At 35.8% G+C, this 12851-nt stretch overlaps 1 protein-coding gene across 1 annotated transcript; it reads left to right on the top strand.

Annotated features, from left to right (window-relative positions):
* The first annotated feature begins 1145 nt into the window (after positions 1–1145).
* On the top strand, positions 1146–2153 carry LOC132254724 (BRASSINOSTEROID INSENSITIVE 1-associated receptor kinase 1-like). The gene is made up of 2 exons (XM_059740932.1): positions 1146–1150; positions 1629–2153. The coding sequence occupies exons 1-2, from the start codon at positions 1146–1148 to the stop codon at positions 1894–1896; spliced, it is 273 nt and encodes a 90-aa protein (XP_059596915.1). The 3' UTR covers positions 1897–2153.
* The last annotated feature ends 10698 nt before the right edge of the window (positions 2154–12851 follow it).

Below are 12851 nucleotides of genomic sequence, written 5' to 3' on the forward strand. Positions count from 1 at the left end.
ACATTTGCTTTAGGGCAAGTGGGAGATTGTTGGAATATGTGCCCATAAACAAATGAGATGTTTTTTATTTTGTTGATTATTAATATTTTTTTAAGGAATATGTGCCCATGTTATAGATGCTTTATAAGTATCGAAAACCCTAGATTATTTAATTGTAACTTTAAATATTGTATATAAGTGTTATATACAGGAGGATAATATTTAAAGTAAAAAAATCTAATATGTTCGTAATTAAAAATTAAAGTTGGGATCTTTAATTTAAAATTACTAGAGCGGTTCATTACATTCTGAATGAAATGATCTTATCCGGATTGTTAATAATGAGATTATTGGAATGAAAGTGCTTTATATAATTTGATTATATAGGACTGGAACACGATTAATTATGAATCTCTGATAAATTCCGTTATAATATAGAGCATTCAATATTAATCAATGATGGTCATATATGCATTGATCTTAATTCTGAGTAATTAATAGACTCCTATTTATTGTATTGTATTTTTTGACATACCGGGGAATGACACAAATACATAGTGTCAAATTCTTGGTGTATTGGAAGTATAATAAAATAAATAGTCGGGAATATTAATATACAAGATGAAATCCATTCCTTCGTTAAGAAGTCAGATGGACGGTTCCCATAAGTATTGGTTCGGGCCTTGAATGATAAGAGCGCTCAATTTATGATTAGACCATAAATATATTATTCATTAGAGAACCAATGGCACTTAAGGAGAAAGATATAATTAAAGAGGTTAACAGAAAAACCTAGCTTTAATTATGAACCGTTTATGGAGGATTGACTCATATGTAGTGACTATATCAATGGGCAATTCAAATCATTTGAATATATTTAATTTTATAATTTTAAGAGTGCAATTCCAAATTTTTAGTGGAGTAATTTTGGAATTAATAATTTTGATTTTTTAATTAAGTTGTTAATTAATTGTCAAAATTATTGGAGCTTAAAATTATAATGTCCATAGTTCCTCTCAACGGCTCCATTAAAATTATATGAACATTTTTTTTTATGTTGGGTTGATTTTATTAGTTTGGAATTTTGAATTCTAAATTAATTTCACACAATCTTGATTTGATTTATTTATTTTATAATTTGATTATTTAAAATATTTTTTGATACAATGTGGTGAAGACCACACTTACTTGTATTCCCTAAGAAACACTTTTTTAAGTGGGGATCATGGGGAGAGATATTCTCTCCCTGGTTTTTCAAAATTCAAAATATGTTAGTTATTTTTTCTTGGTTGTATTAAAAAAAAAAAAAAGTTTTTTTTCTCAATGAGAAGGGGGATGAGAATGCAAGTTTTCAATAGATTAAGTTGTGTGATAAAAACCCAAAAAATCAAAAAACGCCCACTCGTTTTGAGTTCATCATAATTTGGAGAACGTTAGAGAAAGATCTATGGTGCTTTAGAGGATTTGGAATTCTAAGATCTTTTTGGTGGAGTTCAAATTTATCAGCCTAATCGCAAGGTACAATTCTAAATTACCTATATTTGTTATTTCATTAAATTAATACAAGTATTGATCATTGAGAAAAAATTTTGAGAAAATTTTTCTGGTTTCCGTTTTTTCTTTTATTTATCTGGTTTCAAAACCAACAGTCATAACCCCAGCGAAGTAGTGGTTGCAGATTTTGGGCTGGCTAAACTCGTGGACTACAGGGATACTCATGTTACCACGGCTGTACATGGAACACTTGGGCATATTGCCCCAGAGTACCTCTTCACTGGAAGGTCTTTGGAGAAGACTGATGTTTACGGATATGGGATCATGCTTCTTGAGCTCATCACTGGGCAGAGGGCTTTTGATCTTGCCCGTTTGGCCAGCAATGAGAATGTTATGTTGACTTCAAGCGATGCATTTTCTTAAGTAGTTCTTTGAGTTCTTGAAGTCCTTTTGCCACATGTTGGGTGTTGGGGTTTTCAATTATTACTTCCAGGTAACTGGCTGGGGTGCAGGGTACTCAGAGAGCACATGCCAGTGGACTCTTTTCAGTTTTTCACATAAATCAAATGATAAATTTTGACTTTGTAACATTCAAGTGTTTTTCCTAACACTTGTCATAGGTAAACGCATCCATGCTTACAAGATAATGTGATGTACAACTTGGTGGATCTCTCAGGCTGCTGTCCCTAGTGTAAAAGCCTTAAAATCAAAGTGATGTTACCATAAGGGTCATAAAATTTTTCTCCAGAACTGAGACAAAGTGGGAATCAGAACACACACACACACACACAAAAGGCAATGATCTTTAGACTGTTGCATGCCCAAAACACAAATAAGTCTAGGACCCGCTACTGTTTGTAGAGGACCCATCAATACTCACAATAACAATAGGCACTGAGAGAATAACAAATAGTATGTATTCTAATAACTTTCAAACAGTAAACAATCACCCATTCACAGATTGAAGCATGAGCCAAGAAGGAAGAGGAGTGAATAGAAGCACAAATAGGGAGAGAAACAACCAGCAGCAATAGTCCCCTCAATGGAAATTCTGGCATGGCACTGATATACCTCAAAAAGAAAAAATCAATTATAGATTGAATATATGGGACAATGCTGCAACCATTAGTTATCCTGAACAACATGCTTCAGTATAATGATATTTTGTCCATATATTAGAAAGAGTAGTGATAATAGAGACTGAAGATTGCTGACCTCTTTTGAAGTGAAGAATGCAGTGATTGAGAGATCTGCAAATTCACCGGCATCAGGGAAAGGGCTACAGTTATGTAAGTGATGTAGTCTCGTTCTAATTCATAGTAAATTTTCAAGCATGTCTCTTTACCTTACATACTCCTTTGAGATGCTTAGAGAAGCTCTGAAGGTATTTTCTCTGGGCTAGAGGTGAGAAAGTACCACATTTTGTGAACTGGGTGACTTTTTCATGCCAGAAAATTTTGGTGGGATAGGAATTAAAAATTTGTTGGTTTTAATGGAGCCTTGATTGGTAAGTGGTTGTAGAGATTTTATCCTTTTTGTTTTTTTTTTCACATGGGGTGTGTTGGTAGGGGATTGCAGGGCAGGTCATTTGAGGCTTGGGAGAAATATCTCAGTGGAAAAGTTCTGAAAGATGGAAGGGACTAGTTACCTGCGGCTCAGGGGGTTCTTCAGGATGAAGCCTTTGGAAATCTACTAGGAAGGATTAGGTCGTTCTTCAAGCTTGAGTTCTTTATTAAGTAATGATTATAGGACAAAAAGTTTTAGCTTGATATGAGGTTTGAGGAAGTGTGCCTGAGGATTTGGTTCCCATCTATTTTTGCTTTGACTTTTTGTAGGGAAACCTGGATAGCTTTCAATTGATGGATGGTAGTTCTGGACATTAGAATGGGTCCACTAAAAGCTTTCATGATTGAGATTTGGAGAAGATGGGGATTTTTCTGGCATACATTTATCAGGGAAATGAAAGAAAATGTGTAAGTTTGTAATATCAATGGAACATTTTTTTTATCAAATCCCTTTTGCAGCAGCATCATCATGGCCTAATTTTAGCTTCCTGGTATCATCATTCATCCGATTGGGAATTTTTTTTGCCCCATCCGATGTTGCCTTTTCTGTGTTGGTAGCTACTTGTGAGAAGATCCAATGGACTAGCTGATGCAAAAGGGGCTAGGGGTTATGCTGCACTAAGCTCAAAGTAGGAGAGGTAATCGTACTTGCCCTTTATGCTGCACTAAGGAGATCGAAGTAAATGTAGAATTGACCAATGATGTGATGTAAAGACTGGAGGGAAAGTTAAAATGAAAAGCCCTTTCTCCGTATTGCCTTATCCCAGCAATATTTTCCATTACAATCTAACCAATTTCCCTATAGAATTTATTTTCTTTTTCTTCATTCTGTTTGTACCATGAATGTTGCCCTAGTACATATTGTGGCTTAAATCTTAACAGCTTAAGCTTTTAGGGAAGTTTGTAACTTAATCATATCAAAGCTAGAGATCTTGGGTTGGAGTGTTTTATCACAAAAGAGAAACAGAGTAGAGAAGAAGCTCACGTCATTCTCATTCATCATACAGAGAAAAGTGAGTAGGAAGGTTCTAGATATAGGGGGCTAGAAAAGAGTGCTCTAACCAATTTGTGACTAACTCCAGCTCATCCTCTTGCAAAAAAAACAGAAAAAAAATACAAAAGTAGTTGTTTAACTAACAGAGCTTATTATTACTGTAATGAGAATCTTAATATGTTTCCTAATGCTATTGTCCCCGTCTATTTATCTACTCAGTTTTTAGGAAAGTTGGTAGCTTGGTAATAGGCTTAGTTTTTTTTGGGTAGGTAAGATATGGACTTCTTGACAGAAACTTCTTTTGAAATTCACTTTCATTTTCTTTTAGTCCTTATATAAACTCACTACATTGAATGGGTCTATTTTTCTTTTCTTGACACTCTGGAATTAAGGCATTTTAGAATTTCAATTAGGAACTTCATCCTTTTTGTTTCATTTATGGTGACTATGGCCATACCTTCATATCGCATTATAAACTTGTATATTTGAATGCTGCCCAAAACAAAATTTGACAACTTCAATTCCATGGAAGCCCAAACACTTATTTAATGTAATCCTCGCAGTTAACACTAAATCTCTTTTTTTTTCAGTAGTTTCATTCTAACATCCTATACATGGCACAAGCTTTTTCCAGAATTTTATTTTCCATTGCTGACTTATGTGTATATTTGCTGCTCTTTTGGAAAATTTAAGGTCAAGGAACTGTTGAACAACAAGAAATTGGAAACACTGGTTGATTCTAAGCTGCAGGGCTATTACATTGTAGAGGAGGTAGAGGAGCTAATCCAGGTGGCTCTCCTTTGCACACTAAGCACAGCTTCAGACCGACCCAAGATGTCAGATGTGGTTAAAATGCTTGAAGGTGATGGTTTGGCTGAAAGGTGGGAACAGTGGCAAAAGGAGGATATAATTTGCGGAGAGCAAAATCATAGCAACTTCCCCTCTAATAATTGGATTATAAATGACTCCACTCCAGGCCTTCATCCTGAAGAATTGTTCGGTCCCAGATGATGCTTTTGCTATTCCATATGCATATGTATAAGTATCTCCTTTATTGGTGTCTCTGAAATCCAGATCATTAAATAAGTGCATATAATCTCTTTTTCTCATTTTATTTTTCCTACTACCAATTTATATTATTTGGTAGAGTTAATTGACAATGATTATATATTGTCTATTGTCTGTAGGGTTGTTTCGGTTCACACCTGAAGTCTCAGTTTCTAGTTTGTAGCGAAGTGTATATTAGAACAAGCAGATTTGCATAGGTGTGCCATAGCTATGAGTTTAATCAATCTAATTCAACTTTTGCCCCGAATTATCATGATCGTGAAAAATGTTTACAGCACATCTTCTAAATGCTAACAGAAGATCATCCAAGGCAAGGACTAGACCTGCCTATGTTTTGTTGTATAAGCATTGTAAGTGAATTGGATCAATCCATATCAAAGTTGAAGCAAAATTCAATAGAAATTTAGTAAAAATCATGTAGTCGGAAAAGCTTAGTTACCAACACATCCCTCTTCCTGACTGTTCCGAGCCCTCATTCTGCTCCCCCAACTTCTCTCCTCGTGCACCATTCTATAGTTGGACCTTCTCTTCTCAAGGATTAATTTACTCTTCCCATCTCGCCATCGTTGTATCTGACTTCATTTTCTTTCCTGGAATCAGCCAAACCCATATCATAATCATACTGCATTCGTAGAGTGGGATCAGACAGTGTCTTGTAAGCTGCATTCAGCTGTATAAACATCATTGTTGATTCTTCCTTCATGGAAGGATCACAAACATCAGGGTGATATTGCAGGCTCATCCTCTATAAACTCTATTTATATCATCAATGCCTGCATTTTCTGGATGCCAACCAATTAGCTTATAGCAGTTGGGAGACTCATTTTTACAGGACAACTTGGGTGCTCATCTTGCTGCTCTGCATGAGACCAAAACGAACCTGGAAGGCCACTGACAATTATGAGCTAGTAGATGAAAATAGCAGTGATGAGGCTTGATCTGAGAGAAATGTCCATGGGAGTCTGGCTGATCACCTTGTGTTGAACGTGGATGAAGAAGGGTTTGAGTAGTGCATATAGATATGGAAGAGAATGAGGAGAAGAGGGAGGAAAGCATAAGGAATGTATGTGAAGTAGGCGACAAAGCCAAGACTGCTGCTTCGGAATTCAAGGCTGTGCTTCGGAGACATCATCTTATGGACATGGGATGAATATCTTTGAAAAGGTGAAGTCGTGTCCATGCATGATCTTATATTAATACGAGGAGGTTCATGGACGGTTTAGTATATAATTTGAAAGAGAATCCCTCTGAGGTTCATGGATAGTCTTTTTTCTTCCAAGAGAATTCTATGGTACACATTCCCTATCTGTTGAAAGCTTATAAAAATATAAAGTTCTGGCTAAAGGCTAAAGGCTAAAGTTAAGGTTCAAGCGGGAAATGACGTCATGCTCCTTTTTGGTTTTTATTTTTTTATTTTCGGTATTTTTTTAATTATAAATAAAACAGGTATTAACATATAAAAATAACCATTCAAACCTTCAACGATGCACAACCCCATTTGGCAGGCTGTCGACGTTTATTGATCAACAAGGGAATGGAAACAACGTGTAGGCTTGACCATAGACAAAATGTCGATGATTTTGGAGGCCTTCTAACTCATGTTGGCTTTTCTTTATCAAAATTTCTGAGCTCCAGATATAATATTGTTGGAAGAGGATATTCTTTCTTTTAGAAATGATTTCATATTCTTATAAAACAAATATTTTATTGAGAAAATGTTATTTTACGAATTAAAGGAATTGATCTGTTGTAGAAAATGTTGACATTTAAATGTTGGATCTAAAGACATATATAGGGTAGGTAATAAAATCCAAGTATGTGGCTAACCTACTATGCTTTTACAATAAAATAACTAGAAAAAATGAGATCATTCCTTGTCTTTGGTGTAGAATGAACTATAACTCCAATATCCACAATCTTCCATTCTATCCTACGATGGTGTACCGTTGAGTGCGCCATGATGCTTTGCAAGATTTGAGTTGGACTTGCTCTTTGGATGAAAGGGAAACTGTTTGTTTTTTGGTTTCTAATAATTTATAGGAGGTGAAAAATGAGAGGAATGACCTACTTTGGTTTTCCATGTTTCCTTATATACTAAGGGGAGAAAAGACCAAAATGCTTTCCCATATTAGAAAACAAATCCAATCTCTAAATTAAGTTCTATAGAGTCTCAAATTTCGTGCACAAAAATTACACCTATGAAGGTAGCTCGATTGAGGACCAATGAAACATCTAATTGTGGTTCCCATAAAATTAATCAAACAAAATTTGATAGTCAATTGATCACACCACTAAAGTCAATTGACTGCACTCCACTAATAAGATCCAACTATATGAAGCTAATAGCTATCCCACAACCTACTAATCCTTGTATTTATTCCCAAATGAATTGATATCTATAATTTAATTGATATGTGTTATTTACTAATAAATTACATCTTTACCTTCGAGTTGCAAATTCACCTTTCACTACTACAAAAAACTAAATTAATGGCGTTCTATTTCTTAACGCTTATAAAAAATGTCATTATTTGTGACTAAAATTAGTAAGCATTGACGCTTGTATATCATTGGCGCTTTACAAGGAGAAGCAATGGCGTTTTTAAATAATGACCCTTTTAAAAACGTTATTGTATGCTGAATTTTAAATAATGACACTTTTACAAGTGTCATTGTTGGACAAGTTAAATAGTGGCAGTCTTTCAAAGTGTCATGTCCAGTTTCTTTATATAAAAACTCCTTATTTCTTAATTTAAAAAGCCTAACACTCTAGCCCACAATCACACCCAACAAACTCACTGCCCGACACCCACACTCAAACCCTAACCTCCATGGATGACCCTCTTTGAAACCCTAACCCTCTCTAAAACTCTAACCCTGAAATTTATGAGGCCTCTGCTACTATTTGACTGATTGTGGAGGAGGCATATCCATGTTTGGCCACCATTAGCTGACTGGTAAATCTCTTTCTCTCTCAAAATATTTTCGATTTTATAGTTTAGGGTTTTTTCTTTTGGGTGTTTATGATTTTTTATGGGGTGTTTGTTATGGCTAAATATCTAATCTAATAAATATAACAATTTGTTTGTGTTTGTTTTATTTTTAGAAATCCATTCCTTCATGTTGTTTGGCATTCGACTGCAATTTTTGGCATTGACACCTAATGTAAGCTCTAACCTGTATCTATTCATATCCATATTTTGTATTATTGTTTTTTTTTTCTTTTTTTTTTTTGTAAATTTTGGGTTTCAATGTACCTGGAATGAAATGATGCATGTTGCTCTGTTTTTCGGGAAGTGGTGGCTGGAACTCTGTTTTTGGAAAATAGCAGCTAGATTCTCTTCTCATACATGCAGAATTAATGTTGTTAATTTGTGGGAAATGAATTTTCTGCAATGGGTTTTGCAACTAATTGCAAAAATAAAAATTTCTTACCAGATTTTTGTACTAAAACTAAAAACATAGAAACCATAAACGGGTTACACTTTCTCTTCATTAACAGCTGAAACAACAAAACTACCAATTCTTGCATTCGGCACCTTACCCAGCTACCTTAGCTCCAAGAAACAAAAAGCCTAGCCACCCATTCTCTGAGGAAAAATCCTCAGAGCTTGTTTGGCTAGTAAGAAAAATACAATCAAATTGAGTAGGTAAGGCAGAGCAAAGCTCTGTATTTTACTTCCTTCAAAACTATACAAAAAGTCGTCTCCCAGAACAAGCTCCGAGATATCTGTAATGAAAATTACAAAATAATATATATGAGGTTATTCACCATTTTGTTCTTATTTAATAACTAAGGAATCCTATAATTGGTGGATTACAAGGAGAAAATGGGGATTTAGACATTAAATATCTGAAGCAAAAAATCTAAAAATGTCGGTCACAAATATCTGGAAGCACTCAGGAGGATTTCGCAGGCGTGCAAGATGGCTGCAAAATTTTGCAGCCATCACCTTGTGATTTCGCAGCCAAAGGCTGATTTCGCAGCTTGTAAAATTGGCCTTTAGCTTGGTGTGATTGGCTTCCAATAGCTCTAACTTCTTTATTTCAACTCCGATTCATGCACCATTTGAAGCATTGGATTGATGACTTCACGAGCTTCGAAACGACATATAGTATGCATCAAATGGGCTCTAGAAAGTGCTCCAAAAGTGTCCAACAGTCCCTGTCCTCTTGAATTCTTCATGTTAGATTTCTCTCTTTACTTTCATCCTTGCATTCATGATTTGTTTATGGCAAAGGACTATAAAGCTTCAAAGCTTAGGTTCTTCATGTTAATGAGCTTCCAATTGCTTTGCCATGGATTCCATAGAACTATCCTCAATCTTGGATTGCTTTGGTGATCAAATTACTATCAAAAACACCAAAACTTACACAATTCGATTATAAACGATTGCAAAGGTACTTAATATGCTAATTGAGTTAAAAGGTAATAACTACTACTCAAAAGTGTTTAAAAGAGTTAATTACAAGCTATCAAATAGCACTTTTTGAGTAGTAATCATTCCCCCAACCGACATATTGCTAGCCCCTTAGCAATAAAGGAGAGAAAAAGAAAAATAAAAAGTACTATAATTTACAACATCATGCTGATCAAAAAACAATTTTCAAGTGGCATGATGATCTAACTCTCACATGGAACACTAAAGAAATAAAACTCAAACTTCAACAAGAGCTATCAAATACTTTACCTAATCACAATTCATAAAGATAAGGCATTATGCAAATTGAAGCTTTAAAATCATTTCCACTTCCAAAGGATCAAACCTTACTGTGGACCAGCATTTTTCACGTGCGTCCCCACTCGATCGACGAGACTCGCTTTTTATTGGTGAAAAAAATAATTTAGTTTTGGAAAAGTTGGAGCCGCCACTTATTTTATTTTTATTTTAAAGGGAAAATAAAACAAGAAAGAAAAACCCTAAAATGTGACTCCATAATTTTTGGAAAAAGCATGTCTTTGAAAAACCTGAGTCTAGGTCCGGGGATCAGGTTACTTATTGGCAAGGTACCTCTAGGAGGTAGCACCCCTCTAAGCCCTAAAGAGGTCTTTACTGACTAAATTGGGGAAATGGGGTAATTAATTGATTAATTGTAGATACCTAAGTAAACTAGGTGATTTTCATAAAGTAGCATGCTAAATAAAGAGATCAATCACAATAAAGGAGAGTTAGGGTGCGTACCTGAACCACTTCTTAAGCGCTATCATAAAACATCAATGGTTAATTCAGAAATATGACACACGACATGCATTTTTGTCAAGGATGATCAAACAAGCATCAAGGCAATCAAGTATGGCATCAAACATGGCTCATGATAACATACACATTCATAGAATTTTAGAGTTGGAGGGTGGAAAGAGCGTACCTGGATAGCAATCTAGTACTCCTCTATGGGAAACAAGATTACCCAGATAACAGATTAAAAATAATCTCATATATACCACAAAGAGGAAGCACAATCAGTCGAATATCAAACAAACACTATCAAAGAGAATATTCGTGAATGTCGGGCCCCCACCAAAGCCCTAATTAATTTCGCATGAGTTGATTCTATGAAATCCATTGTTTGGAATCATGAGATTTGTTCATGCTTGTTGAAGAAAAACGAGAAAATCATAAAGATTAGTAGAAAATAGTGAAAACGCATACCAGAAAGAAAATGGTAGCAAAATAGTTTGTTAGAATCTAGATTTTGTGCTTAGAAACTCCTAGGGAATTTTAAATAAAACTAGAGTTATTTCTTACGGAAAAAGATTTTGAAATCCAGATTAAAAATGTGTAAGATCACAAAAAGAAGAAGAAGAAACATTAGGAGTATGATGTGTGGCAAAGTGACCACTATGTGAGTGAGGTTTGGAGGTGCACTTGAGACTAAATGGTTGAAACAGATTGCATAAGGAGGATTCTGTAGACCACTGGTTGTCTGGAAAGAAACTGAATGTATTCGTTTCAGAGCCCATGTTCACTGGATTTTAGGGTGCCATCTCATATAAAAAAAAAGGCTTCAATACAACTCTAGTTTCTCACGATCACAACTTGAATTATCAACAGAAGCTTCTGGTGAAGACGTAATGCTCAATTTCAGATTAAGTTTCCGGTTCTATAACTCGTTTTCTCTGAATTTTCCTTTTATGTTTGTGCTTTCTGATCATATAAGTTACCCGTCTGGTTCCTTGTTTGAGACTCTGCAGAACCTGGAATAATGCTCTTAGGTCTAGCATGGCTGTGTAGGCGACTCCAGTATTGTTCAGATCAGCCTTTGAACATGAGGGGAGGAGAGCATTATAAATTCTGTTTCAATTTTCCTACTTCCAATGACATTTGCCTCAGTTTTTGGAGAACAGCTTCGTCGTCTAGCCTGGCCATTTGCAATTCTTTCGAGAAATTCTTGCAGCCTGCATCATCTTGATCACTTGGTTTGTTGTGAAAAACCGTTTGTTCCTATGAGAGGAGCAAATATTGATTCTGCATTCGGTGCATAGGTGGATGGCCAGAAACTCCACTCTTTCATCATAAACTGAGTATTCGTCATAGGGTGAGTGCTATTGAAGCATTAGAATCCTCCACTTAAAATATTTGAGCGTTCCAGAACCTCTTGGTAGAGTACCTTCTAGCACTATAGGAGACAAAGGTGAAATAATTGGCTGGATTCATAGTAGCATAATCCTCCAGTGATGCAGCGCTTTCAATGTGTTCCTGACTGATTCCAAGAGCATTTTGCTGCTCTTTGAGGTCAACGGTCTGACCAATAAAAATTTCAGCACTTGTATCAACTAGAAAATTCATCAGCTGATGGCCAAGAGAATCCCAAGATCTGTCTCGCAATGGGTTCAGTTTTGATGCGAATGTTGCCCTCTTTATCCTCGGGCAATCTGTTGATAAAGCTTACCATCCTTTCACATTCAACCCAATCTTTTTCCCTCAGAGCAAAACTGGTAGGAGGAGACCTCCCAGGAGGGAGTTGCCCATATGTTTGAACTTGAATTATTTCAGAGACAGCGGCTAAAATTTCCAACATGGGAGGAGTGAGTGTATAAGGATGACGCTTGAAAAGGAGGTTTAAGGCCCTAATTTTTCCACTCTCAGCAAGTGCAGCAGCAGCTTCATTGATAAGCATAATGCGAAATTTGTTGTATTCCTTCACGGAGAACCTACCCATATTTATCCCAAGAAATGTCTCCAGCCTGTCTCTAAACTGCAATAACTGTAATCTTACCTTACGGAAATCCCAAATTTGGCCATTCCCATGGTCATCTCATTCAGAAAACCTATACCGACTAGTTAGATGGAGCCCATAGGCAAATAGAGCCTTCACAGCATCTTCCATTGGTCCAATTTTATTAACACATTCAGACAATGCAGGATCCTGAATGAGTGAAGATTTAGCACCTCTAGAAGCTTCAGCACCATTTCTCTCAGTAAATCAACCCATTCCTTCTGAACAAAATTTTCCTTGCCCATTACATCTGCCATATGCTTCAAAAGGAATTTGTTTATCATGCGCTGAATACATGCTTAAATCCAACAACCATCAGCTATGAATGTTACCATTGCTTCAAGCGTTTCATGTTCACTCTTCACTTCAAGTTTAGGAATTTGGACGGAGAGTTCAGCAGAAGAGACCAATAACCTATATGCGTTATGCCTTAAGATCAGTTCATTGGATGACATATCATATATACAACGCGACAAAATGATCAGTGCCTGATTCTTTGAGATATTATTAAAGAACTCCATGCTAATCTTTTC

The sequence above is a fragment of the Vitis vinifera genome, chromosome 12 (genome assembly GCF_030704535.1).
Source record: "Vitis vinifera cultivar Pinot Noir 40024 chromosome 12, ASM3070453v1".
NCBI classification, from domain to species: Eukaryota; Viridiplantae; Streptophyta; class Magnoliopsida; order Vitales; family Vitaceae; genus Vitis; species Vitis vinifera.